Here is a 22422-nt window from a genome sequence, read left to right on the forward strand (position 1 = left end):
AAAACTTAAAAGGAACCAAGAAAGTTTATTAACAGAACTACAAGAATAAGAAACCAGAATAAAACTTCCAGAAACCTTTTCTCCCCTTGCCCTCCCAACCTTTTCCTTTCCCAACTGACACCATAGAGACAAAACCTGGGATGTACCAATTATACAATAGTCTTTTCATCAGTCTCTATGGGAGAGGAGTTTTCTCTTGTCATTCCATGGAGAGTTCTCCACAAGAAAAACAGTTTCCTGTGGCTCTTCATTTCCATGTCTGACAGCCGCCAAGAAGAAACTCTGCCATCATGTTTTCCTTCCACTTTCACATCACTCTAAGGTGTGTTCATGGGCCATGTTCAAGGGGTATTATTTTAAGGATGAGTTATTCAAAGGCAAAGGTTCTCTTCATCTGTTTCTATGATCATCTCTGGGAACAGAGGTTTTCTCCTTTTCTCCCTTGGGGCAAAGGGTCTTCATCAACTCTCACTTCTCAATCTCTGTTCCAGCATCTCATGGGATTACAGCTTAGCTTCATCAACGGATACCTTTGCTCAGATTCACAGTTTGAATAGCTCATTCTCCCCCAATATTCTTTCATTAATTAAAGGAGCCATTCAAAACATTATTGTGCATCTCCATGGCCTTCCCAAAAGAATATTTCAGCTTATTAAAGCATCTCCTCATTCTCCTTCTATCTGAGGCTGACTCTTTCCTTTACTGACCCTGATGTTTCACATTGTCTCTTTACATGTTGATCACTCTCACTTTCCTCTCTCTGTAGAGGGAATTAAGTCTGCAGGTCTCATCTGGGTAGTGAAAAGGTTAAATCTTGCCCAGATATTGTGGATGCTCATGTGATCTCTGCTGGGGCAGCGGCTGGGGCTGGTTTGTGATGGAGGATTTTTCAGTGGCTGTGCTAGGGGAGGGTGGCGAGCATCTCAGCAGCCATGCTAGCACTTAGAGGCAGCACGCTGTGGGCCGACAGCTTCCCCTCCCCTTACCTGGCAGTTTCTGGTGAAACCCAGCAGTGGCAGAATTTCAGCTGAGCCAGGGACTGGCCTAGCCTGGCAGCGCCACTGTACAGGGTTCAGCAGGCTTCCTGAGGGGGCTCAGCCCGTCTAGAAAGGGGCTCCTGACACCCCACAGTCTCCATCCCCTGCTTGAGAGCTGCTGGGCTCTGGCCCAGCCCCCCTCCTTCCCAGGCTGCATAGGCCGCAGGGGAGTGGGCCAGCCACCCCAGAGCTCTGTTACCTTTCAAGGCCGGAAAGAAAAAGGCCCAAAGTTCCTGGGTTTTGGGTTTGAAAGCTGGTATTCACAAAGTGATCTCACTTTTCAGTGGTCCAAAATGCTGTTAGTTCTCAGAAATGGCCAGCTATTGGCCTGATCTCAAGCAGAGAAGAAACTCCCAGCAGCCTCTCTCAGATAAATCACTTCTGTGGATGTTTCCCACTTTTTTTCCTAAATGCCAAACTATCACAGAGAGCTTAATTCAAACAGCACTTATTTATTCACTCTGCCCTGATAAAAGATTTTCCTAGAATCAGTTGTCTGTGCCCACATCCCAGGGACTGTTCTACCCAACACAGTTCCAAGGCAGAACACGTGTCCTGTGTTTGTTTCTGTGTTACTCCTGAGGTACAGCCTTGTTTCATCAACACTAATCTCCCTCTAGCCACACACTTCACACTTGCCAGGCAGCCCTTTCATTTCATACCTGCTCTGTGCAAGCTAGCATGTAGCTAATTAAATAAAAATAAAATAAAAATATATAAATAAAAACCTGCTGATTTTGCACCTACACAAAGACATGAAGTTATGGTGCTGAGGAGAGCAGGAGAAAAGCCTGTGTGCAGTCCTTTGCCATTTACCAATTCAAAACAGTCTGAGGGAGATGATGCCCTGCTCTATGCAAAGAACCATTTGATGTGTTACTTTGCTCTTCTGACATTAAAATCAGTCACTCTTCCCCCAAGATGCCACTGTTGCCCTCCTTTCACGTGTTGTTCTTCCACTATTAATAAGTGACAAGAGATCAACTAATAAAAATAATTGAACATTTCACTTAGAGACTTATTTTTTTCCGGCCCGATGAGTATGTAAAAAAAGCCAGAGGGTCCTTGGGGAAGTGAGGTGTGCAAGCGAGTTTAGCAGCACTAAGACTGCTGTAAGCAGCATTTGCACCGCACAATGTATGCACATGCAAAAAGTATCGTTAATGTCAACATCACATTCACAACATGGAACTGTGTGTGAAGGGACAGAATGAGGACTTGTCTTGTGCATCAAGGTAGGGTTGGTAAACAGCTCAAACCTACCCATCAGCCAGGGAGGTAACACTGTGCTGCTCAAAGTACAGTTAGCTCCTGAGCTACTTCAGGGGATGTGGAATTAATTAGTTTACAGCATTGCCTACTGGCTAAATTGAGGATTTACCTAAATTAAAATTAACACAAAAGAAGGTTTAGCAGGACTTTATCAGCAGGTGAATGAAACAGAGCTAGGCCATGTGTCTCTGTGCTATCCAAAATCTGACACCAATGACAGCAGGCTAATTGCAGGAGCCTTAGGCTTGAGTTCCCTTGCTCCTCAGCAGGAGCAGCAGTAGAGGCACTGCAAGGCACAGGTCCAATTTGCTCTCCACACTGCCATGCACTGCCTGCAACTTTACCCCCAAATCTCCTGAAACCTCTTGACTTCCATAATAACTCAAATGTGTGCTTTCTTTGAACAAAGTGCTCAAAGTGTTGATATACTGATGTGGTGAGTCAGGACTAGGGCCTCTTTGTGAGTTACCACAACTACTGCCCCAGGTCCTTTAAGAGGCAGCATTCAGAGAATGGAATTGATCCAAAGGTAGATCATAATAAATATATTCAGGAAAACTTAGAAGTTCATTAAGTGAAATGAATGGGAGTGTTTTATATTTCTCTAAATTGGGTGTGAGGGGAATGAGGAGTGGCTGAGGGCACTCGGTGTGTTTGGCTGGAGAAGAACAGACTGAGGTCAGAGCTCACAGCAGTTCTGCAACTTCCTCATGAGGGAAAGAGGAGGGACAGGCCCTGATCTCTGCTCTTTGTGACCAGGGACAGGACCCAGGGAGCGGCTGGAGCTGTCAGGGGAGGGTTAGCGTGGATATCAGGAAAAGGTTCTTCCCCCTGAGGGTGCTGGGGCACTGAACAGGCTCCCCAGGGAATGGTCATGGCCCCAAGGCTGCCAGAGCTCCAGGAGCTTTTGGACAACGCTCTCAGGGATGCACAGGGTGGGATTGTTGGCATGTCTGTGCAGGGCCAGGAGGTGGACTGATCCTGATGGATCCCTTTAAACTCAGCTTATTCTGTGATTCTGAGGTACTTCATCCCTTTTCAAGCTTTTATGGACTGTTATTCTATTACCTTTTCCTGATAGAATAGAAAAATTTCCACTGGGCCTCACTGCTCAGAAGAATCCGTGAATGGCGACAGATCCCCTCCCAGCTTGAGACTGAACTGCTGTGGACAAAATGTAAACATGAAAAAAAAGTTGGGACAGTAAAAACAAAATCCTACATGGATTTTGTATGAATTCCTACATCCATAAACAGGTGTGCAACTCTATCCTCAGTTAAAAGTGACATCCCTGAAAAGACTATCTCCTTGTTTAATACAAGAGTAGCCATAACTAGTCAAGATGCATTCCAATTTAGGCCAGAAACTTATCTGCAAAGCATGTAAACAATCAGGAAAAATGTGGTACTTTCCAGAATGTTCTTCAAACCTCTGAGTACATTTTGGCCAAAAACTTTTACAGCAATTTATTGTGAGGATCTCTGACTACTAATGATAGAAGATATACAGATAGTAGTATATAGTATCTATATATAGTATATATGTATAGGTAGTAGTCAGACTACTGCCTATTACTAATAATGACCACTGATTCATCTGATGTTCTTAATCCAATGTACATAATTCTGTGTGTACTTTTGCCCTATTTTCATTAATTTTCCAACATTACATTTGTCCTATTGATAATAGTAAGGCCATGTCCTGCTGCTCACTGTGTCAGAGCTACACATTGACATGGAATGAACCACTAACACACATTGCGAAATAAAGATAAAATGCAGTTGGGTATTTCCTACACAAGAAATAGGAGGAAGACTCCAAGGTTCAGAACCAGAACTGTATCAAGTGTCAGACTCATGAAACATGTGGCCAAGGCCTTTTTTAAGTGTTCTGAGGTTCATTAAATGTCTGTAACCTATGTTCAACCTTGGAAATCCACAAGCTGCAAATGTGCTGAGGCCATAGAAAAACTGGAACGCACCACCAAATACAACATGGTAGATTTATATTCTTCAGGCACCTGATTTTGCTCACTGCTAGATTCTTCAGTGGCCTTTCCACGGCTTCCTGTCCTTAATTTTACACATATTTTAATACAACTCCCTTCAGTCCAAAGTGAAGAATCCTTCTTCCAAAGTGAAGAATTCTGAATTGGCTACTGCTGCCACTGAACCTGATTCCTTTCTTCATCCATTTTATCCTCCCACAAACCTTTGGAATGCTACAGACTTTTCAACACAAACAAAACATGCAGTATTCAAGACATATACAAACCACTGAATTATACAGTGGATTAATTCTTTTTATCCTATTTGCTATTTGTTCTTTTTCTAATAATTCCTTTTTCAACTGCTAGCACACACTCCAAACCACTAGACACTTATCTGAGTTATAACTGCTCCGTGAAAATGGATATTTTAATTAGGATTGTTTTTCAGTTAAGTCCAGCTTATTTTATATGTATCTTCTCAGTTTCACCAGTCCCTCTATTTACTAAATTGAATAATTCGTTATCATTACCCTCACACTGCTCACTGCTCATTTGCTTTCATGCCTCCCCCAGAGCAGGGGGGTTGCTTATTTCTGGAAAAAGTAAATAGTGTTTTAATACCACACTAACAGAAAAAAAATATAATTAAAACAAAAAACCTTCCCCACCCCAGGCTCTGGAAATAATAGTTACCTAAAATGTGTTTAAAAGTTTAAAAGGTTTCAAAGTCTTAAAAACTTGAAATCTGCAAGTATTAAAACATATGATGACTTCAAAAGGGTGAGATAAATGTGATTCATATTGATTTGAAAGGAGTTAAGGCCAGAACTTGTTGCATTATCTAACAGGAGCTGGAGAGGAAGATAAACTGAATAGAAGAAAAAGCAGATAAAAATAAATAAATGGAGTCAGAAGTAGGTGAAGGTGTGCATGTGATTAATTTGGGCATTAAATCTGTCCACCTTTGCCATCATAAATCGTTTGTGTGGCACATGAACTTGGGAGTGTATGATTTGCAATGCAGAAATTCAGCACAAGCCAGCCCATAACCATTCTCTGCTTAAAAGACTAGAGAAATCTGTTTATTTAAAATAAAATTTGAGGTAATCAGCTATTTTTTGTAATAGCTTATTACAAATATTTACATAAGTTCCTTTTTTTTTCCTTTTCACATAATCATGACTGAACAGCCCACATTATCTAAGATCTTCTTTAGAATACTTTAGTTTAATTAAAGCAAAAAAACCAAGCACTCACATGGCCAAAAGATGATCTTAAAATTAGCTTAGAATTACAAAAGTGACCACTGAAAGATACTCTGAATGAGTAATGCCCCTCTAATCAAAGGCAGTTGTGGTGTCACATGTACTGGAGCAGGCCTTGGAAAAATATTCTACATATTTGAACCTTTCCTGGGACTTAGGATTTCACCTCTAAGGTGACAGACTTACCCTCACTGTCTCTGCCTCTCTGACCCCTAAATCCTTCATATGATTGAGGCTCTTCTATAAAATCAAGAGGAGTGATTAAGGCATCCCTCTTCCTACTCTGTAATTAGGCTTTCCACTACAATGTTGGCAATACAAATTTGAACCTTTCCGGCAGCAGATCCTGCATATCCTGTATCTTTTTTGGTAAACAGTCTCTAGAGCTTTTATCCTTCATATTCTTCCCAATGAAAGATTATACCATGTTCTCCTAAACAAGAAGCCATCGAAGTGAAAACACTGATGTCCAAAATGCAGCTCTCCTCTCATCGAAGTCCATGGGATTTATCCAGCACAGGAACCCTATGGCGTGACTGAAAGGAGACACTTAAATTTAGGTGACTTAGAGCTGATTAGTACAGTAAACTGTAGATAGGCAGTAAATAATTTCAACATTTTGCGTTGTGAAAGGAAGTAAACACAAAGTTTATCTGAGGTCAATGTATCAGGTGATATACTAGGAGTATAACTATTTACACAATACAATATTTAGCAGAGAAGCAAAATAAAATAATAAGCAATTATCATTTATGTAACTTGTAATTGCCTGTGTACCATGGGTATTTGTATTTTTTAGCATACCCCAAACCAGAATTTGACTCTGATACATATTACTGTATTTGTAATGTACAATACAAATCCTACTTTCAATAAATACAAGCATGTGAGCTTTAACATGCTAAAAGTACTCTGTTTATATATTTTTTATAAACCCACATCAACCATGGTTTGGTGTTTCCTTTTTTTTTTCTAAAAACAGCAGCTACTTTTCATACAATAAACATAAAGACTTTAATTTGGCTTTAATTCACTTGATGTTGCAATAAAGTCTTCATAGAAAGAAACTGAGGTTCTGCAAAGATCTCAAAGACAACAGGAAATTTAACTCCAAATTTGGCAAAATATTAAGTTAGGCACTTCAATAAAACCCAAAATAAACAGATTCCAAGAGGCACAATTCCAAATGTGATTTAATTATTTATAAGCTCAAAACTGAACACATGCTAAAGTGCTTTTTTAAACAAATATTAAATTGTTTTACAGTAATTGTGTTGTATTTTAAAAATAGAGGAGGAAGTTTTATTGATAGTATTTTAAACCGGACATCTCCAGCATATGTTAAAACTCTTCCTTGCTAAGGACAAAGCCTGTAAAATGTAATCCCACAACCACAACACCATGCATTTCATAAAAGAAATGCAAACCACATGAGCAAAACTGACAGAAGTTTTGGTTTTTCTGAGCCTGAATTACAAATTTTCAAGTCATGCAAAATCATTGATCCCTGAAAACATTCAGATTATGAAATAAAGATGCATCATTCCTGCAGGACAGGTGTGATGATTAAGAGTAGATTTCCAGGAAACTCTCTTTTGTAGCATTCTTCCCATTGCACTTAAATGGCTTTTAAAATCATCATGGAGATGATCATATTTTCAGCATACAATCATGAATGTGAGACCTGGAATTAGAGGGAGACACCTTTTTAACTCTACTGTGCTGTAAGGTTTGAAAGGTAAGCATTCCTTTGGGATATGGATGCAATGAGGAAGAAAAGCAGGACTGACCAACGGCATTACTCTTTTTCCATCAGTTCCTTATTTCCTTTCCTGCTGTTTTCATTTCTTCCCATTTCCTTCCCTACTGAGCTGACTTCTTCCAGTTGCTTCCTTGCAGAGTTCACTTTCTCTAAGAGCAGGAATATGTGTTCTGCAAACTCCCGCACAGCTCCACAGCCACCTCTGCTCTTACAGATGTAACCAGCAGCCTTCTGCGCCGCAGCACAGGCATCAGCAGGCACACCACTCATGCCTGCCTGCTTCAGGCACTCCACCTCTGACTCCTCATTTCCTAGGGAGGAAGATGACAGGCAAGGCCAAATGTCACAGAAGGGAAATAATCAGTATTTTTCTCAGTGTTTTTGTGTGAAAGAATCATTGATCTGATTTTTGAAATTTGTTTTTTGTGTTTTTTTTGTCACAATGCTCATCTCAAAAGCTCAACAGCACTTTGCACGTGCATGTCAGTCATTGGAAAATTTTGGTGATCCATATAAATGCTGATCACACTTCACAATCTTTAGGCAAGAGAATAGTGCTTCTAAGAGCAGTAAAATTATGTCAGCAGCTGAATAAGCATTGGCAGGACTCTGCACTTAACCTGTCACTGAAATACAGTTTAGCACAGAACCACATGGCTTTCAGTTCTAATTCTGTCCATTTTCATTACCATCTAGAACGTAATCTAAACAATATCCCTCTGAAATGAACTAGAATCAGTTCAAAATTGTCAGCTCTAAGTATATGCTTATCAACATTTTGAAATCAAAATGTTTCCTAAAAACAAAAGCTTTTCTATATCCCACTGGAAAACCAGTGAAGACTTCCCTTACCAAATTATACAGATTCATCAATGTCTGTAACATTTAGATTGTACCCTAACAGGCCTAAAAATACCTACTTTTGATGACTGTGTGCTGCAATGTGCACAGCAATCCCATTAAATTTGGTGTATTTACAAAGAGAAAAGTGGTTTGAATCTCAGCAGCAGTACAAAGATTCTATTTGTCTATACTATTTAAATTAAATAAACCAAAAGAAAAGGAACTTACCTAAGTAAGCCACCTCTTTCCAGCTCAAGCCCATGTCTTCCTGCCAATCCTTCAGAACCTGCAGTTTATTTGTTACATTGACTTTTGCTACACATCCCAGCTGCATGGCTGACAGTGTTTTTGAGCAGTCTCTGTCAGAGATGAGTCGAACCTATTGAAATAAAATTACGAGTAAGTTCTACATCTGAAGAAATACAAAGAGATATAAGTTGATTTACTGTTATAAAATAAAGCAGTTTTGCTTGTAGAACCTCTATCAGGTACCAGAAAAGCACTGAATGATTGATTTTCAGAACTCAGAGCAAAGTGATTGGCATCCAAAACCAAACGGTCTTGAGTTTCCTTTAGGAAAGTGAAATGCCTTTCTGCAGCCCTCCCTGATGTTCAAAAACAATTTACATTTTTCTTTTGAAATGCAACATGCACTAAATATCACCGTATGGTGGCATAGTGACTGTCTAGTGCAGTATGATTTTAGTAAGTTACAGGGTGGAATGAGAAAATTCCCAAGAAAGATTTCTGAAATATTTGACAAAGCAGAACATTAAGTTTTTTCCTTGCCCCTCTATTTAATAACGTAATTTTATTTATAGCAGCATTTTAGAGCATCAAACCAACACTACACAGACTGAAGCAGCACAGCACATTTATCTCTGGAAGTTAATTCCAAGTATGAAGTTTCAGGAATTATGCACAAGGTAAGCTAAAACCAGAAGATAATTGCAGCAGGGTTTTCAGAAATCTCAGAAGCAAATCCTTCAGGTTTTCTGTCAAAGATGTAGACAAGCTTATCTTCCCTAATTGCTTTTAAATACAAACAAATGCTTGGCACTGATTTTAAGTACAGAAGGAAGAGAAGTGGAGCACAAGGCATGATTGTATCAGCAACATATACTAGAAATAAAGTGCAGCACAAAGACCTAGAGGCTTTTAATGAAACATTCCAAGTCAAAGAAGGTATGGAAATGGGCTCCTACAGATAACAAAACAGTGATTACAAGCTTCCTAACCCTCTGGCTTCCCAGAAAATGAAGCTGAGGGACTGCTGAAAAAACATCTACTCCATTCCACAGGAGTGGGCTCTGGGGTGACCTAAATGCAGCCTTCCAGTGCCTGAAGGGAGCCCACAGGAAAGATGGAGAGAGATACTTTATAAGGGCCTAAAGTGACAGAACAAGGGGGAATACCTTCACACTGGCAGAAAGGAGGTATGAGGAAGAAATTCTCTGCTGTGAGGGTGGGGAGACCCTGGCACAGGTTGCCCAGAGAAGCTGTGGATGCCTCATCCCTGGAAGTGATCAAGGCCAGGCTGGATGGGGCTCTGAGCAACCTGGGATAGTAGAAGTTGTCCCTGCTCTGGCAGAGGGGTTAAAACAAGATCATTTTTAAGGTTCAGCCCAGGCATGATTCAGTGAAATGGAGAAAGAGCTGCAATTACTGTGATTGAGAACTTTCTCAAAACACTTATTTTCCTCTGAGGGTTCTGGGGATAACATTTGTCCCAACCAATATATTATGCTGCTTGATCACAAGTACTGTGAAAAAACCTTGACTTCTATGCTTCAAGAATATAATTTTTTAGAATCTTTTCATGTGCAGGTTACATGAGACATGTAGGCTCACTCTTCAGAACAGCACTTACCTGGATTCCTCTTTTCTTTAACAGATCAATGCCAACAGTATCTCTGTAATCATAGGAGACCATTTCCTTGTGATCTTCTGTCACATAAATGCGACCATCGGTCAGGCATCCATCAATACTGCAAACCAAGAGCTTCACCTCTTTTAGCGGCTCTTTGCCAAAATATCCAAAGCTAGACAAAGAAATTATCTTTTTAGGATGGAAGGTTTTGCATACTCCAAAACGCCAAATATTTCCCATACAGCTGTAACCTTCAGACAGAAGGGTCAGCTTCGAAATTCTTTTCCAATGTTTTTTCTCATCATCATCATTCTCCAGCTACACTGTTCCTCTTCAAAGAAAGGAACAGAACCATCCAAAAGATAGCTCATTTAAGTCATCAATTTAAAAATTAGGATGAAAAAGACACAGAAAATATACTCCATTCTCAACCATTATTTCCTTAGAGCAGCTGCAAAGAAAAGGCAGGTGGTGAGGTGGAATCAGCTCATGCCCTCTCCACAAACACTCCCATTCCTGGGCATCAGTTACAGTGGTCAGGAGCATGGATATCTGGGGCACCTCAGCTGGGAAAGCCAGAGATGATGCTAACATCTCACTGTTGAGGTATAGTGGGGCTTACACTCTTCACCAAACTGAACTTTAAGGAAAAAACCAAACTATCAAAATCCACCATGTAACAAAGGTAATTTGGTTGATTTCAACAGAGATAGGAAAAAATGCTGCGCAGAAATAAAACCGCCCAATTCTCTATGATCTCCATTGCTTACATTCCATACATTATGAATTCCATACATTATGCATCAAAGAAATAAGAGAATAAAAAGAGCTTTTACCTCAACACTCTCTGCTCTGCAATAGGCCAGTCAATGTCTATATCAATATCCACACTGTGCTCTGCACGCATTTCGTAATAGGCCATTTTACCACCCTGAAGGAGATAAAACCCATGCAAAATTTCTGCTTGGGTCAACACAAACACAAAACTATGATTTAGCACCATGCAATGAAAGCCGGGTGCCTGGTTACACAGTGGCCACCATGGCTTATAAGAAAGTGAACCATCAATTACGTTTTTGCCAGTTACACAGAACCATTTGAAGGAACCTTCTGCAGGGTTAATAAGTATTTCCATTTTACAACTAGAGTAAAGTGTGCAAGATGTTATCCATTATAGCAATTACATCACACTAATTCCACTAGATCTTTTAATCAGGCAAACAGTAATACCTTCAGGATTTGCTTAGGAAGACTATGATTATTATTTGCTTACTGTTACTTAATTTCCAATGAGAAAATATCCACCACACCCCAGTGTTGTTCTGTATCATTACATTGGGATGTAAACAGATTGGGAAAGGGAAAAAGACTGTTACAGTAAAAAATTGGCAAAAGATTAAACTGGCTGAAAATACAAATTTACAGATTATGACAAGGCTCTGACACTGCATGAAGCTCAGTTTCACACCCTTAGTTGCAGGAAGGTTAATTAAGATACACTGGTGAACTCATGCAAAACTCAATTCAGTATTGTATTGGTTTAGGGTTATAGGTATATAATACATTTATTTGCATAAATTTATTTGCTATGGAGGATGCTGTTACTGGAACGGTTTTAGCTATAACTAGCCCTGCTAAGTTACAAATAACTAGCAGACTGTTCTGAGGTCAGAGTGCTGTTATTTCACACTGACTGCATCAGAAATCAAAACAGAGTGTTGAATTCAGAGCCCTATACAGCAAGAGTAGATGTATTATTCTAAAGAGCATGAAAAACCAAAAGCACTGACCTGCAAATAGCCTTTCTCAATCAGATGTCTCCTGGCAAAATAAAATGAGCCATTTTCATAGAGCTCCCCAGGCCAGTCTTGCCTCCGGTACCGCTTTGCTGGATTCAGGTTTTGGGGTTCTGTCATCTTGTTTTCTGTTAACAGAGGGAAAAAAAAGACAAAATAAGCTTTAAATAATCCCTGTTCAGTGTCACTTAAGATCCTAAATAACTTCCTGTTGAAAAATTAAGGGCATAATTCAGACACCAACTTCTCTCATTATTGCCTCTTGTTGCTTAACTTAATGAAGAATCACAGAATGGTTTGGGTTGGAAGGGACCTTAAAGATGATGGGCAGGGACATCTTCCACTATCCCGGGTTGCTCAGAGCCCCATCCAGCCTGGCCTGGAACACTTCTAGGGATGCAGCATCCACAACTTCTCTAGGGGATCACTGAATTGCTTCTCTTTCTTGGAACTGTGGATAAACTGGAGGACTACTCTGTATGCCTAGCAGTGGAAAAGGAAATTTTTCATTACCACTTTAGGAAAAAAAAAAACCAAACCAACTCAACAAAAATAACAACAAAAACTCAAGAGGTTATTTGCTTCAAAACTGGTTCCTACAAGGAGTAGGAGGGACATTCTTCCGGACTGTCCTTGCCAATGTGGAAGAAATACTATTCCTGTACTCCCTCTCCCAGTGCACACAGGAATCCCTGACTGCAACTGATACTTGAAAGGACCAACCTGAAATCTAGAAGGTGAAAAAAGAGCATACGTGAATAACTTCTGCCTGTGAAACACCTTGACACTTCTCCAAAATATATCTTATTTAAAGATATGCATTATGTTAACTCTTCGTAAGTAGTTTAATCAGTGTCCACAAACAAGCAGCTGGCTGCACAAATACCATCCCAAAAGATCCCATATTATTACCAATGACAGTTGTACATGCAGCAGAAACTGAACCAGGGACCAGAGACTTTTGTCCTTAAGCCCTTTCAATCCAGATGCACAAAGCGGCTAAAATTCATCAGTCTCATGATCCAGTAACCATGGAAAAGTTAAGAGGGCATTCTCAAACACCCAAAACATCCTGAGGCTTTAGTAGATACACACACACCTTGTGCTTCATAACTAACTAAAGCTTTGTGCTCACTGAAGTAAACATTTCCAGCTGGAGAGAGACACCTTCCTCTTTCAGTGTTTATCAATATTAAACCTTAATGCAGAAGAAGCAACAGAACTACCCAGAAAAAAAAAACAACCCATGAAATTCTTTTAGCATAATTGGTACTCTAAAACCACATGGAAAAATAAAAAGAAGAAAAAATATTGTATAATGCTGCTGTGAATCACTGTCACCTGAAACACCACACTCCTGAAAAGCCATTTGCATTTATCCATAAGCTGCTCATGTTGGCACCATGTGTTTCCAGCTCTCCTCAGTCCTTGCAGTTGAATGATTCCTCATATCTCACCACATTAAAAATATTTTGATGTCATTTTATGCTGAAGAATTACTTGTTTTTTTAGGTATGCCTTGAGGCGTTCTAGCATACAACCACTTCAGGAAGCCACATGTCACATTCACATGAGATTCAGTCTTTCACATTTGTCCCTTCCAGCATCTCAAGATGTGCACGTGGCTTCCTAAACTGCAATCCACAGAATCCTGAAATTGCTACCCATGCTTTTTATAGTCCTCTTATATTGCACAGTGTCACTTACTTCTCCTCTTATGAGGAACAATGACAGTGTTCAAGTGTTTGTTCTAAACAAAGGCTTAGCTTTTATTCAAACTTATCTCTCAGATCAAGCTTCATTTATTACACATGCTCTTTTACAGCATGCTGCTTTGTAAACTCACAAAAAACAAATTCATCTGAAGCAATTTATATCTCAACAGAGTAACTGTAATGCCTGAGTAACTTTCATTAAAAAGCAAACAAAAAATATCCCTAGAAGCAAACTCAAGCCAAAACTCAAGTATGATGATACCTGAAATAACCATTTTTAAAGATGAAGAAAAAATTTCTGCTTTAACCATAGAAAGAAAGCCAACATATATAATGTATGGAATAGCTCTTTGTACCAAGACAAAAGGTGCTTTATGGCTAAACCAAGGTACAGTCTTTATTTGTAAAATTTCAGCCTTTGGTCATCTTAGCCACTGTAGTTGAGAGGCATATTATCTCTAGGAAAAACCAGTCACATTTTTCTGGATAAGCTAACCAACATGAGTTCAGCCCTCATGACTCAAAGGCATTTTGCAAAGCAACCCAAGTCAGCAGCCAAATTATCACAATGAAACAAAGCCTAAGTCTCCAGGAAAAGAGACTGTCATCCCATCCTCACCAAGATTTTATCTTGCATTATTGGTCATTTGTTAGCTACTGCATAGCTAACAAGCAGTTTTCTAGTTAGGACATCAGTGTCATGTCTGAATACACATGAATACCCACTAGTAAGAAGTTAACATATAAGTTTTTTTTGGAACTCCATCTTCAGCCTAGACAAGCTAATATAATTTTAATTTCTACAGAACAGTTACAGAAAGGCTGAGCAATGCTCAGTAATATCAAGACACCAGTGCTTGGAAGGAATTTCTAAGCCCTCACAAAACTCAGAGAGAACTCAGTCCATGCCTCAGACATCACTTCCTAAAATAGCATAGGTATGAAAAGCAAGAATTTGAGGAGGGGGAAAAAAAAAAAGTATATCTGTAACCAGAAACATCTAAATATTACCTCCTTTCTTTACCTCACTCCATCTGAATTGATGCCGCCTGACAACAGAGAAGACAGAATCAAACCCCTCCTTCTGGATCAGATCTGCTACTTTTATAAGGTCGCTGGGATGTAAACAGGGAGATGTTGCTTGAATATTTCCTACAATATCAACCTCTAAAAAAAAATAAAGAGATATTTATGAAATAATTAATATCTTTAGTAACACAACTGCAAAGTGTGGTATGAGTAAGTACCACACAACAACAACAAAAAAAGAAGAATCCTTCTAGATTTATATACTCAATGCTTTACTTATTTTTCTCAATAATAAGTGCATCATCCCTCTGGGGCTACAAAATAAAAGCTCAGCATATTTCATCCCTGATTTACCACGATGATGATTGAGAAACTCTGTGATGGCTTCTAGAGAAGTTGAGGAGTCTTGAGAGACTTCAGGGCTTCTGCGATGGACCTGAGCACCAAACTGCTTTGCAACCTTCTCGATCTCATCGTGGTCTGTGGAAACCCATATGCTGTTGGCAGACAGTAACAGAAATTAATACAAAGAATAAATCCCACCATTGTTCACTTGCCTGTTGTAATTTAACCTGAAAAAAAACCCCAGCTTGTTAATGTCTCTACTACACCTTGCAATGAAAGGAACTTGTTCTTGTATTTGTGTTAATAAAACTATCACAGTCAGCCCAACCAGAAGCTTTTAACAATGGGAGTAAAACATACACATTCACCAGAGTGTAAAAGCTGAATCTTGAGTTGCATTCCATGCAGGAAGCTTAGGCAACATTAAATTTAAAAGTACTACCAGAAAAATCCAGTGTCAGCACAAAGAATTTGTTAGGCCTGTTAACAGATCAATGAATTGTGAATGGGTTGGATGTAGCATTCAGAATCGTGTAAGAGTTTAGTTTACAACAAGCAAAATTGCCGAAGTTAAAAGATTAGCTTATGCTGCAAATGTGTTAAAATGCATTAATTGGGTTCCATACAATCCCAGAGAAGGAGCTGTTCAAATTCCATGTGCTTTGGCACAGAAAACTTCCAGTACTGGTAATGCAAGATTGTGACTGTTCAGGTAAAATAAACGTTTACAAAAGGAAGGGCTAATTCAGAGTATCACGTGATGACAAACACTGAACAACTGTGAAGCCACTGCTGTCATCGTTGTGACAAAAAAGCATGAGAGGTGTAAAAACAAAAGCTATGGAAAGTCACCCTTCGTCTCTCACCAATGCTGGCATTCTCAGTGCACTGTCCACAGCAAATGGTACTGCAGTTAATACTTCCTCTCCCAAACTCATCATGGGATGATCAGAAGAAAAATATGTGTGACAGCAACAGAAATGTCAAGTCACACCCACAAGAACAAATACACAAGAGATGTTTTCCAGAAACTGCTTTGGGATGGTGAACTTAAATACACACTCCGCATTCAACCACCAAAGTTGTGTTGTGTAACAGGTACCCTGCACAAAGTTCCAAAAGGTAACCAGGCAAACCTGTCCACCTACTGCACCTGCCATGCCTCAAAGTCAGGCTGCACAACCCTGACTGGCTTCCTATTGGGAAAATTCAGATGCCAAACAGAAGCCACAGCAGATCATTCAGCAATATAGATTCACAATCATTAAGAAATTATCAGTAACCTCGGTCAGAAGTGTTCTTGTCTGTTTCTTTATTAAAAATAAAATAGTGCTGCACCCTCTACTTTTCAAATACAGCAAGAAACGTTTTCCAGGCTACATAATGATAGAGCAGCTATGAGATACAGAGTGCTCTGGATCTAACTGGGCTACACTTCTACTTAATTTGCTTTGAGCATTAAGCAGCAGGTTTGCACAGGGGACCTGCCCCTAAGTGTGCTATGCACTAAGCATATCCTAACCATGGCTTTAATTATCAGCAAATGTGTAGAAAATACTCAGTCTTGCTCCTGCAGAAAAACTTGTAATGCCTCTATTCTCAACACCAACAACACACGTGTTTCTATCTAGCTCTAATTATTGCTATCAAAGTTGCAGGTACTTGGGGACAAAATGAGCTTCTCTTCTGTGTCACATGGGCACACAAGATTCTCTCCTTCAACTTGACATTTGAATGAGACTCCTTCTGATGTGCTGTGTCCAGCTGTGAAGCCCTGACACCAAAATGGAAAACAGGAGCAAGTTCAGCAGGAGCCAGCACAATGACTGGGCCTGGAACCACACATATGCCAGGAGATGCTGACAGAAACATCTCAGCAAGGAGGTGATTTCACTGCTGTCTTCACTGCTGGGCAGGCAGCGAGAAAATAAGGAAGATTTTTCTGGGTGAATGCAGTTAAAGGAACAGAAGAGCTGTGGGGTCTCCATCCTTGGAGATCCCAAGTTCAGTGCATGCTGTCCTGAGTACCCAGATGACCATGAATCAGTCATCCTGTGCTTCAGCAGTTCACAGGAGATCATCTCCAGCCAGGCAGTCCCATTTAATGAGGATGTCTTAATAAAGCAAACCCATCAATATTTACAGGCAAACATCACCAGCTAGTCACCACCCAACCATGCATCAGAACAACTTTAATTTCAAATTACTATGTTGTAAGATTTTAATTCCTTTATTCCTCTGCTGCTCACCCTCAGCAGGAAGGGACAGCAGAGTTCCTGGCAGGGTGCTTGCCTTGCCTGACCCTTAACCTGGTGCCCCAGTAACTGCATCCTCTTGTCTTAATGAGGATCAATCCTGCCTCATTGGCAGAGTCACAGCATGGGTCAGACTGGAAGGAACCACAGCGGGTCATCTGTTCCCACCTCCTTGCTGTAGCAGGATCACCTGCCAGGTGAGCAAGCTGTAAGAATTCCATCCAGGAAGCTTTTGAGAATCTCCACGGAGGGAGATTCCACACACTCTACACACTCTCGGGGTAGCCTGTTCCAGTAAAGAAGCTCTTCCTAAAGTCCAGGTGGAACTTCCTGGGCACTGGTTCCTGCCCAGTTCCTGACGCTTCTCCTGTCCCATTGCTGGGCCCCACGGAGCAGAGCCTGATCCCTGCTCTAATCCCTCCTTGCAGCCACTGACAGTCATCCCGAAGACCCTCTTGATGAAACGGCAGCTTCCCCCAACCCCTCCCTACGCCAGGGTCCCTCAGCACCTCCACCCCGAATCAGAACACACCAGGGGAAGGGTAGACGGAAGCGGCGCATGCGCACCTGTGGAAGACACCGGCGTCGATGGCGGCGCGCAGCACCCAGCCGATGAGCGGCACCCCCGCCAGCAGCTTGATGTTCTTCAGCGGGATCCCCTTGCTGCCGCCCCGCGCCAGCACCAGCGCGGCCAGATGGGGCTGCGCCCGCCCCTCGCCTGCATCCATGCCCGTGTCTCTGTCCCTGTCCTGCTCCGCTCCTCTCCCGCCGCGCCCTGCCACGCACGCGGACCGTTCCCCCAGGGCTTGCCGGGAAATGTAGTCCTGCGCTGCCGCGCATGCGTGTGCGCAGAGCGGCGGAAGGAGGCCGAGGGGACAGCGAAGGAGGTGCCATTTGGGGGACTCCGGGGAGTGGGGTGGGGAAATTACCCGCCTTTTAGGGAGGAGAGGGTGCTCTTCTGGCACAAGGTGGCCCACAAAGCCCAGTCTTCGTGGGTCCTTGGACCGTCCAACGCACCTAGGGAATCTCATTAATGCATGTAAATATCTCAAAGGGTGCTAAGAGGGTGGTGCCGGACTCTTTCTAGTGACAGGACGGGGAGCACTGGCCATAAACTAAACACAAGAGGCTCAGCATGAGAAAGAACTTCTATACACTGAGGGTGGCAGAGCCCTAGAACAGCTGCCCAGAGAGAGAGCGTGGAGTCTCCCTCTGTGGAGACAATTCCAACCCTACGTGGACACGCTCCTGTGTCACCTGCTCCGGGGGGCCCTGCCTGGGCAGGGGGTTGGACAGGGTGATCTCTAGAGGTCACTGTGACGATTCTGTAGTTCTGCAGCTCCCTGTGGCCGTTAGCAGGACGTGGCTGCCATCCTGTGGGCACACAGGACATGGCTCTAAGGGAGATAGGCTCATCCGCGGAGCCCATACCCCCGCGAGTGAGTGCGCTGCCCAAGCCCAGGCACCGCACCAAACAGTTCCGGGTTTTCTTCTGTCCCTAAATATAAGCGGTTTCTCCGGCGTCATTCCCTTCCCTCTTGAGCAGCCCCGGCAGAGGGCAGAGTACCCACACGGAGCCTCGTGGTGGGAAGGGGAGCTGGAATGCGCTCCTTGCTTCTTTCCAGTTCCTAAAAGTGTATTGAAATATGAAAACACACGGTGTTTGTATTCCAACTGTCTTACAGAAACCGAATGGGAAAAATAAAGTAATCCACTGCTGACATAAGGCTGCACGGAAATTTGGAGTTTAATATCGTTTAGAAAGTGAAAAGTAGAGGCTGTTGAAGTCACAAAGTCACTCCTGGAGACTCAGAATCTCAGTCTTGTGTCACATCATAGTGAAAACCTATCACATACGGGTCAATGATGTCCTACGGTTATTCAAGATGTCTTGTGGAACAGAAGGACCTTATCTATCACTGTCAAAACATTCCCATTTATATTCCTCAGTAGACAGGCATTTAAGAAGAATATTCATACTGGGGGGTTGTTTGTTCTTTCTGAAGTGTTCCAAGATTCTCAGCAGAGATAGAGACTGCTGCCCTTCTATGCTGCAGATCAAGGCAGCACCTTTCAGGCCTCTATTTTTTAATATGATGAAATTAGTAGCTGTAAGGTTCTGAGGAGTGTGATTCCTGCAGGTCACTTTCCATGTGCTTTTTTTAATCTATTTTATTTTTTTTAACTCTAGAACTGTAAGCCTTTGCCACATCCAGACTCCCCCACATTTAGCCCTATGCTTCTGTCAGTTTTCTGTGCCCACAACAGACCAAGTTGGAAAGACCCTCCAAGATTATTGAGTCCAAACTTTGACTGAGCACTACCACATCAATGAGACCATGGCACTAAGTACCATATCCAGTGGTTTCTTGACCCCGCCACCTGCCTGGACAGCCCATTCTTGACCACAGTGAGGAAATTAAAACCACCTGTAATTTGGTTCACCACACTGTGAAATTTTTATGATGTATTAATAGTAATACTTTTGCTACATAATACAAAATATTATTGCTAGACAGTATAGCAATATCCCAAGCAGGGAGCTGAGTCTGTGTTCAACTTTTATTTACAGAGAAAATAAATGACATTAGGACATCTGCCACACATCATAGATACCATACTAGATGGGGTTCAGCTAGTAAGAATATTTTTACATGTCTGTGAATGATTAAAACTGATTTTTTTTTTTTCTCTTCGTATCAAAAACAAATCTTTCACTCACAGGGCTGAAACAGTCCTCAAACAAGCATTTTAAATACTTCTGTCCTTTTTCATAGACATGTATGTTACCCAGTCCTGAAGACTTTCAGTGATGTTAGTTGGATAACCTGTCCAGGGAATATAGAGATTTGTATGATAGCAAAGATTTTCCTTATGTTTATTAAATCTTCTTTTCTGCAACATCAGTCCATTCATTCCTGTCTTATCGAAAACAAATCTGGAGATTAGATTCAGCAGGCATGTGCCTATTTGAGAACAGGCACCATCTCAGCTTGGACTTTTCCTTTTCAGGATCAGACCTGCGAGTTCATTCTTCTGGTTCAGCTCTTCCAGACTTCCCATCATCACCATCATTCTCCTCTGGGCTGCTTATCATGTAGTGCTCAGAATTAAACAGGATACTGCAAGGGAATGAAGCAGAAGGATTACTGCTTCACATACCTCATTTATACACCTCTATAATTTACCTTTTGCACAACATTGACATAATTCAGCCAGTGGCTTGCTTTGACCTGCAGTTTTTTTCTTCAAGAGCTGGGGCATAGCCAGATACTTCCAGCCCTTTGCCTTTGCCTCTGGCTGTGTGTGCCCCAAGGAAGTTTCTTGCAGTTATTCTTACAGCAAACAGAGCTGTGCCCACGTTAAAATAATATCATGAAAACCACATTTCTGTAGTGTATTTATGTGAAAGGTATTGAGAGTTTCATATTGAGCTTATGATATAGGGCATCTACTCTGTCTCCTCTTAGCCACAGGTCTGGGTTTGTTGGTTGAAATTATATTGATTTGATGCAGTCTCTTTAAATTTTTATTGACTGCTATTAACTGCTTTATTTTATGTGCTCACTAAAACTTTTTAATTATTTATTCCAGCTTTTATTTTTTTTTCCCCAGGATCTAGTGTTTGACTAATGATTCAAATGCATCTTTATCAATATTTTAGTTCAGATCAAGGGTTCATTTCTGAACTGAGTCTCCAGCTACCTAACCTGTTGCTGTGTGGCACTGCTTGCCAAAGCAGACAGAGGGGATAGTCCCCAGGCCCCTTCTCCCTGTTTTTAACACAGGGATCGTTTTATGCTTTCTGGTTTCAGTAACTGTGCTTGGTTCAGAGGGTTCATCAGCCGCCTGCTCCGGTATCCAAGGATGAAACTCAGCTCTGAGCACATGTTACTCACTGAAGTACATCCTAATTCTTTTCTGTGTTTGTACTGACGTCTTGCTTCTGGAGGGACTGGATGGGTCACGGCACTCAGGGAGATAAGAACTTTTGCTATTCTGATAATAGAGAACTGGAGAACAGAACAAAGAATATAATGCTTTGCACATCTTTGGAGATGTACCCTGGTTTAGGGCATCATGAAAGTGGCCTGTATGCACAGGTTTCCCAGTGTGGAGGATGGGGTTTCAGCTCCTCCATCACCACCAGCTAGGGCAGCACTAATTCCCACATCCCATGGTGTGGACAAGGTCTTGGAACTGCACAGGTTCCCTTCCCCTCACTAATATCCCCATCCTGTCATTCCCAACTGTCCCTAAGCAAGAAGAGCCAAACTGGATCATATCAAGGAAATGCTGATATAGAAGTAAAATCAGTGGGAATAAATCTATTTTTAAAATGTGTTCCATGCCATATGACTCCATTGGGAATAGTAAAATCTCTGCATTTCCTTTCTGGCCACCAGTCAGTTTCTATAAACTATCATATTATTGTTTTTCTGAAGAAAGAAGTTCAATCATTCATGTCCATGTGTAAGAGCAAATGGACAAACACAGAGGTGTTCAGTAAGTGTGTGCTGAGCTGTTAATGCTCAGAGAGCATTAACTACCAGGGAGCACATCATGGAACTTAGCTTATTAATTAGGGAAATTTTCTGCAGTGTGGAGCTGCTGTTAACATGTATCAGGCATGGCTGGACAAGAAACCTCTCAGTAATGATGGCTGGGGTCTGCTTTCACACCAATACCCTCTGACCTGCCTGGCATGGGATTAGCCCTGCCTTTCCAAATTGCCAGTCTGAAGATCAGCTCTGCCCTTTCTGTCTGCTACACTGTGTTGTGAAAAGGTACGACAAGCAATTCTCACACTGGAACCTTGTGGAGCGTTGATCAAAGCCAAATGCATTAAAAAAGTAATGGCCAAAGTACTGTTGGCCCAGCTGGGTCTGGGATTTAATTTTGTGTGCGTGGAGTCTAATTCGGGCTCTGTAAATAGCAGTGCAGGTGGGCCCAGCTGCAGGGTCCTATATTTTTCTAGGACATACCTAATTTAATAAATACTATGGAAACAGGTAAGAAAGGCTCAATGGTTGCATGTAGTGGGGAGTTCTGGGATACACTTTCCGGGTGAACTGGGATATGCTCTTTCTAGGCCTCTCCGCAGCAACAGAAAGTTCAGAATTCCAAATCTCCTTTCCTGAACCATGGATACCTCCAGTGAAATCCCTGCAATTATGCTAAAGTCAAGCCACTGTACAGGAAACAGGGAATAGGCCTAGTAAAATCTAGCAAAGTACGCATTC

The 22422-nt window shown here is 41.5% G+C and overlaps 1 protein-coding gene across 2 annotated transcripts; it reads right to left on the reverse strand.

Annotated features, from left to right (window-relative positions):
• Positions 1 to 5469: 5469 nt before the first annotated feature.
• On the reverse strand, positions 5470 to 17967 carry CMAS (cytidine monophosphate N-acetylneuraminic acid synthetase). 2 transcript variants are annotated; one of them, XM_015629283.3, is made up of 9 exons: positions 17747 to 17967; positions 14934 to 15076; positions 14562 to 14717; positions 11830 to 11963; positions 10876 to 10970; positions 10040 to 10211; positions 8398 to 8548; positions 7355 to 7637; positions 5470 to 7248 (listed from the first exon to the last, which is right to left on the reverse strand). In XM_015629283.3, the coding sequence occupies exons 1-8, from the start codon at positions 17905 to 17907 to the stop codon at positions 7363 to 7365; spliced, it is 1287 nt and encodes a 428-aa protein (XP_015484769.1). In that variant the 5' UTR covers positions 17908 to 17967; the 3' UTR covers positions 5470 to 7248; positions 7355 to 7362. The 2 variants fall into 2 exon arrangements, with proteins under 2 accessions (XP_015484769.1, XP_033370448.1); XM_033514557.1 differs by having other exon boundaries at positions 5470 to 7637; positions 17712 to 17755.
• Between the last annotated feature and the right edge of the window lie 4455 nt (positions 17968 to 22422).

This window comes from Parus major, chromosome 1A, assembly GCF_001522545.3.
Source record: "Parus major isolate Abel chromosome 1A, Parus_major1.1, whole genome shotgun sequence".
Classification (NCBI taxonomy): Eukaryota; Metazoa; Chordata; class Aves; order Passeriformes; family Paridae; genus Parus; species Parus major.

What these genes read in the sequence shown, in the direction of transcription:
- CMAS (XM_015629283.3), bottom strand. Translation starts at nt 17,907, where the DNA reads ATGGATGCAGGCGAGGGGCGGGCGCAGCCCCATCTGGCCGCGCTGGTG. An exon ending in GACGCCGGTGTCTTCCACAG is followed by an intron (nt 15,077 to 17,746) that starts GTGCGCATGCGC and finishes GTCTGCCAACAG; the next exon opens with CATATGGGTTTCCACAGACC. An exon ending in GCAGAGCAGAGAGTGTTGAG is followed by an intron (nt 10,212 to 10,875) that starts GTAAAAGCTCTT and finishes TTCTTTGTCTAG; the next exon opens with CTTTGGATATTTTGGCAAAG.